The sequence below is a fragment of the Primulina tabacum genome, chromosome 9 (assembly GCF_025594145.1).
Source record: "Primulina tabacum isolate GXHZ01 chromosome 9, ASM2559414v2, whole genome shotgun sequence".
Classification (NCBI taxonomy): Eukaryota; Viridiplantae; Streptophyta; class Magnoliopsida; order Lamiales; family Gesneriaceae; genus Primulina; species Primulina tabacum.
This window is the reverse complement of record NC_134558.1, coordinates 27,763,421-27,769,749: the sequence shown is the minus strand read 5'-3', so window position 1 is coordinate 27,769,749 and position 6,329 is coordinate 27,763,421. Positions and strand designations below refer to the sequence as shown.

General features: G+C 36.5%; 1 protein-coding gene across 1 annotated transcript; it reads right to left on the bottom strand.

The window, feature by feature from the left end:
- Positions 1 to 1,917: 1,917 nt before the first annotated feature.
- On the bottom strand, positions 1,918 to 5,424 carry LOC142555083 (putative receptor-like protein kinase At2g42960). The gene is made up of 8 exons (XM_075665746.1): positions 4,897 to 5,424; positions 3,683 to 4,391; positions 3,483 to 3,587; positions 3,274 to 3,396; positions 2,930 to 3,100; positions 2,706 to 2,835; positions 2,418 to 2,627; positions 1,918 to 2,272 (listed from the first exon to the last, which is right to left on the bottom strand). The coding sequence occupies exons 2-8, from the start codon at positions 4,333 to 4,335 to the stop codon at positions 2,159 to 2,161; spliced, it is 1,506 nt and encodes a 501-aa protein (XP_075521861.1). The 5' UTR covers positions 4,336 to 4,391; positions 4,897 to 5,424; the 3' UTR covers positions 1,918 to 2,158.
- Between the last annotated feature and the right edge of the window lie 905 nt (positions 5,425 to 6,329).

Sequence of the window (6,329 nt, the reverse complement as noted above, 5' to 3'; positions counted from 1 at the left end):
AAATATATCCATTGTATTATATCAAAAAATTTAAATAATTATTCAATTACTAATACTTAATAATTTTAATTATTACCTATATAAAATAATATTTTATACATCAGCGAAATACTAGTTCAAAACTAAAAAACAGAAGACTGTAATATAGAAGAGACCAATGGACAATGAAAAATATTGTCACCGATCATAAAAATATTCAATTTCATTAGGAAATTGGGCTGGGCACGTTGTTCAAAACATGTCCAACTATTTGGCAAAAATTTATGTAAGACGGTCTCACAGGTCGTATTTTGTGAGACAGATTTCTTATTTGGGTCATCCATGAAAAATTATTACTTTTTATACTAAGAGTGTTACTTTTTATTGTGAATATAAGTAAGGTTGACCCGTCTCACAGATAAAGATTCGTGAGACCGTCTCACAAGATACCTACTCCAATTATTTTAAATTTATTTGATCGTTGGTATGAATTTATATTATATTGATTTCAAATTCATCACTTGCTAATACATATATTTACATGATAATTATAAAGAATCTAAAACGTCGACAACTTTCTACATTTAGCACGATCGTTCGAAAATTCAAAACTTTTAACTACGAAAAAATTCAAATTTCACACCTCATGTTATGCAACTTTAGGTTCCATTCCTCCATCAATTCCTCCTGTTGCCTCCCATTCAATGAATAAGTCCACCTTGTTGCAAAGGTATTTGAAACTTTCGGACCTTCATATTCTTCCCGAATCGACACCAAGCCCGGTTCGCTTGGTTATGACCACAGTACAACTTACTAGTGTGTTAGAGTAGATGTCTAGCAAGTCAACTTGTGACTTGAACTTTTATTGACTTTAATTTAAAACAATAGTTAATTTAATAATATTTACGATTTTATTCAATTATATTTTATATGTATGTCCATGCAAGCTGCATAGTTAAAGTTCTTGAATATACAATAGGTACCATGACGTCTGTCTCTCAATGTAAGATCATGAAACTCATTAAAAAGTGTACCGTATATTCTAAACAGGTTCCTAGTTGAATTAACTGCCTTAAACAAGGATAAAAGTCGCTTGAGATCGAGACTAGCATCTGTTATGTAAACGCTATATTTCATTGGCAAGGACATGTAGATGTCCATTCACACGGATGAGTGATCATATGATGATACACTGAAAAACCTCCATCGGACTGTCCAAGTGTTTTCATTTATCGAGTGGAATAGTCCGCAGTTATAGTGTACACCATTAGTCCTTTGACCCGGGACGATGTAAAAGCTATACGTACTAGCATGCACTTTGATCTGTTTATCGACTCCATTGAGGGTCATCAAAGGCGACTTTCATCATAAGGGATTACAAGAGAGGTTATCTCCGCTTAAAACCCAGATTAGTTTGGAATCCAGCGTTTTATATGCGAATGTATAATTCTAATCGCCCCATGAAAGGTTTTAGACACACGACGCCCAAACACCGTCTCGATTGTTGAGACATAAAAATTTTAAACTTCTGCAGCGTCTTAGATGCGAGAATTCGACGTCCCAACATAATGATCGAGTTTCCTACAAGGGAACCAACATGTATAGATACTAAAGGGAACATAACAGATGAAAATGGGGAAGGTTGCCAAGTGGTATGGTCTTTTTAAGGGGGCTTCGAAGGATAGTAATGTATTCAAGTTAACTACGAAACGATCATTCAGCACTGCTGTCCAATAGCCCATGAATCTCATATTTTCTGTTATATGACACATTTCATCATACATATATTGCTAAAAGATTACCTACACTCTAGGGTACTACTCCCCTGAGTGTACTTCATGGGTAATTAACTGTGAAAAAGATACTTTTTGTATGACGACAGACAAGAAAAACTCATATAACATGTAGCGTAAACACGAACTGATGATGATCATAATGTTGATGAAAAAGGTCCATTGATCGACCAAACACCTGTACAAGCTCCCTTCCCACCCTCTAAAGCATTTTCATCACTAGTGAGATGACAAGAGAGCTATCAATTTCTCAAGATTTCAATCTTTGTAAACAGACTGAGATCTAAGTTTACCAAAAATGTGAATATCATAGTCACAAAGCTCTAAAATCAAATTGGTGAGAACATTGAATTGCATCAGTTTGTCAGTTCTATCCATTGGTAGGCTCAGATGCGTGGCTCTGACTTTTCTACCTTCCTTTCTGTGTTAGATGAATCGCAACCATCTTTCATGGATTCAACGTCCATGCTAGTTGTTCTGCTTTTCTTATTTCTTCGATCCTGCAAGTGGCAAAAATTGGAAGGTTTCACATAGATGGTTAGGATTTCAGGGGACCACAATTTCGGTGAAGGTAAGAATAAGTTTCAGATTAATTTTGCGATCTTTACTCTTTGACATGAATCAAAAATCGTGGATAAAACTCACCTCACGGTAAGGGAACTCATCCGCTTCAAGCATCCGCGCAACCTGGCTCATTTTGGGCCGTTTCTCCGAATCTGGATCAACACACCTCAGAGCAACAAGAAGTGTACGTTTCAAGGCACGTACCGAGGGCCCTGGTTCAAGACTAGAGTCCACAACTTCCTCTGCTCTCCTGCTCCCTACCATCATTTTAAGCCATTCAACAAGATTAACCTGTGACATAGACATACGGAACTTATTAACAAACATACTTAGTATCTCAACAAATGAAAACTGATGTAGATTAATTACCTCATTTGCGGGACGTCCGTAATCCACTGGATCTCTTCCTGTAACAGTTTCCAGTAGCAGAACACCGAAACTATAAACATCGCTCTTTTCATTCAACAAGCCACTATTTGCATATTCTGGAGCAACGTAGCTAAAATTCAAAAGTTCAGTTTTTATGGTAAATCCATGGGAAATATAATTAGAAAATAGAAATCAAATTAAAAAAAACTAAGTAGTGTGTATACCCGAATGTTCCCATCACTCTTGTTGTTACGTGGCTTTCCCCAGATCCCAACAACTTAGCCAATCCAAAGTCAGAAATCTTAGCATTGAATTGATCATCGATCAAGATATTGCTAGATTTTATGTCACGGTGAATAACTTTTGGTTCAATAGCTTCATGTAAATAAGCAAGCCTGAAAAAGCAACATGAGTTGATATTTATCAGGTGGATGATTCTTCTTCATTCCATGTAGTTTTGTAACGACATAGAAGTCACCAATGAGATTCACGTTAGCATAATCCAAGTTGAAAGCATAACAAATTTAACAGATTAGTAATTGTTTTAAAGTCCAGATGGTCTACTTACGCTGTTGCAGTACAGAGCATAACCTTCATTCGGTCCTCCCAAGTGAGTGTACCTTGTTGTCTCATAGCCCCATGAAGCCATTGTTCCAAGTTGCCATTATTGACATACTCATACACAAGCATCCTACAGAGAAGAAACATCTCAACTAAATAAGACAAAGCCCGACCGTAAAAAGGGGATAAAAAATCTATGCCACAAAGAAAACTAACCTGTGAACCCCTTCTACACAGTAGCCAAGAAGCCGTACAAGATTCTTATGTCGAACATGGCCAATGGCTTCTACTTCAACTCTAAATTCTTTCTCCGCTTGGCCCCTGCAACACAATTTGGTATTCAAACATGGTAACGATGGAAGCTTTGCGATCAAATGTTCAAATTTTCAGTTAAGTTGGAAGCATGTCATACTCACAGATTGTTAAGAAGTTTCTTGACTGCTACCTCCGTCCCATTGACCAATCTTCCTCGATAAACAACCCCATAACCACCTTCCCCAATAACATACTCCGCAGAGAAGCGGTTTGTCGCACTTTCAAGATCTCTAAGTGTGAACCAATGGCCCCACCCAAGATGAGATGCTTCCGGCAAACCAACTAAAGGAGATGCCATTGCAAGTCCATATGGTGATAAAGATTGTTTAATGGCATTCCCAGAACTTCCTTCCTCTCCGGACTGAGAACTATATGCTCTTTCATGATGATACATGGAACTACACTGGCTGATGTTATCAACATCACTTGATTTACTTCTTCCCAAATAAACTAGCATCTTTTCTGAGTTCTTATCACTTGATTTATCATTCACCGTTAAGGATACACAATCATGATGATCACGCATACTTTGTTCCCCCACTCTATCAACCCGTATGTCTTTCGAAATAAAAGGGATTTGTGAGAGAGAATTATTGTCCCCTTTTCTTTGAGATTTTCTCCGAAACATGACCCATATAGATAAGATGCCAAGGATTAGAACTATAAAAGCGCCAACGCATATTCCTATCAAAACCCACAGTTTCAGAGAACCATATTTCTTCGACAGCTCAGAGTTCAAACTTTCTGACGTCATTTTCCTAAATTGGATACGAGAGACAAATTGTGCTTTGTTCACTAATCCACTGAATCCTGGATCCAAGATATAAGCCACATAACCAAAGAAGCATCAAAATGATATACTATACCCATTTATTATAAGGAGACACAGTGACAGATTTTATATCTAATTTAACACTCAACATCCTGGCATCAGCATAGTAATTATCTATCTTAATATATAACTACTGCTAGACTCAACAAATTCATGGCAAGACAAGGAAACTAGAACAATAATTCAACGGTAAGCATTGCAAGATAGTTTAACATACTTTGTTCCAGAGTTTCCAAAGAAAAAGGATGAAAATATCATTAAGCATCAAGTTTCAGAGAGATATCAAGACTCGAGACCGATATGCCACTATTATCATAAAAGAAATCCATTACAAACAGATACCCACGAACCCACATGACTAAATCAAACCCCAAATCTGAATAGATTAGGCATGTGTAAAAGACAAATAAAGTAAAGTGTGGCGTATGATCCAAGAAAAAGAAAGATAAAGAGGCATAATATAAAAAGAAAGAAAGATCTCACCTTTCCTATTGATCTGCACTCAACCCCATAGATCTACTTCTTCGAGAACCCAAATAGAAAGAGGCAAACAAGGGGCCCTTCTTATCAGCAACAGATGTTCAATGAGCATAGATATGGCAACACAGAGATGAAATGCGGGAAACCCACCAAAGATAAAAACGAAACCAACAGTAACCGAAGAGGGATTTCAGAAGCTGAAGCTAAAGAGGAGGCGTATTCCACAAGTAGAAGGGTGGTATGGCCAGCTGTTAGCCATACAAAAATCCCAAGAAATTGTAAAAATCAGGTGAATGACAACTCAATGTTTCTCAAAACAATGCCAGACAAAAAAGTAATCTTTACAAAGGCGAACAGATTTGAAAGAATAAAAGAAATTGAAGGCATGTGTAATAAAGAGAGAGTTGGGTGAAATGGTAGGTGGGGTTGTGTGAATGAGGTGAGATTCACATCAGTAAAGTTGGAAAGGGAAGCTTGGTTTGCAATGGAGGAAAACCCCAAGAGGAGTGTGCGTTGTTTTGTGGGGTGGGGTGGGGCGTGGGGTGGTGAATAGTGAAGGAAAAGAAAAGCAACAAAAATATAAGCTAGCAAACACAAGCCAAAAAAAATTTATTTCTTGATTTTATAAAATAATTTTGTTTCCTTGCTAAATGTAAAAATATTTTTAGTCAATTACTAAATACAAATTCTTCAAGAAAATTATTTTTGTATTTTTTTTTCTAAGGGTAAATTGGTGAAAAATACCCAAACCCAATAAAAATTTAAATCTACGACCTACACTAAAAAACTTTGTTTCCACTACCTAAAAAACATTCAAAAAGACAAAAATACCCTTGTTTGTCCTCACATGTGATAATTTCAAATGGTTGATTTTTTGGGCCGTAAATGGTATCAGAGCTTATAAAAAGCCCTGAGCTTCTATCGTGTGATCTGACACGAAGCGCAACTCTCCGTAGGCGATGACCTAGGCTCTTCTACAGAGTTTGAGGTTAGCAAGCTGATAGGTACCCTTAAGTGTGTCACCCTATGATTGATCATTGGATCCCTCATCTATTTATCCGAAAGTCGTAGCTCTGAGTTGGGGTACTGAACTTAAATGGTATCAGAACCGAGGTACATTATTTCAAACATACAAATTTATTATTATAAAGTAATTAAATGTTTGAGCAGGATAATTTTCTCAATTAACATGAATCCAAACCCAGGTTCGATATTAACTATTTACAGGATTTATTCAAGAACTCTAGAATATTTGAAATAGGAAGATCTAACCAATGTTAGATATCAAGAAGGAACCTATCAGAATCTTAAGGTAAAATTATGATTCAAAATAACAGGTTCTTAGAAATAGTACCAGATTCCTCTAAACTCTCGGGAGATCTTAGAGAAATTCAAAAGACGGTACAAAATTATGGCAATATGATGTATTATGTACC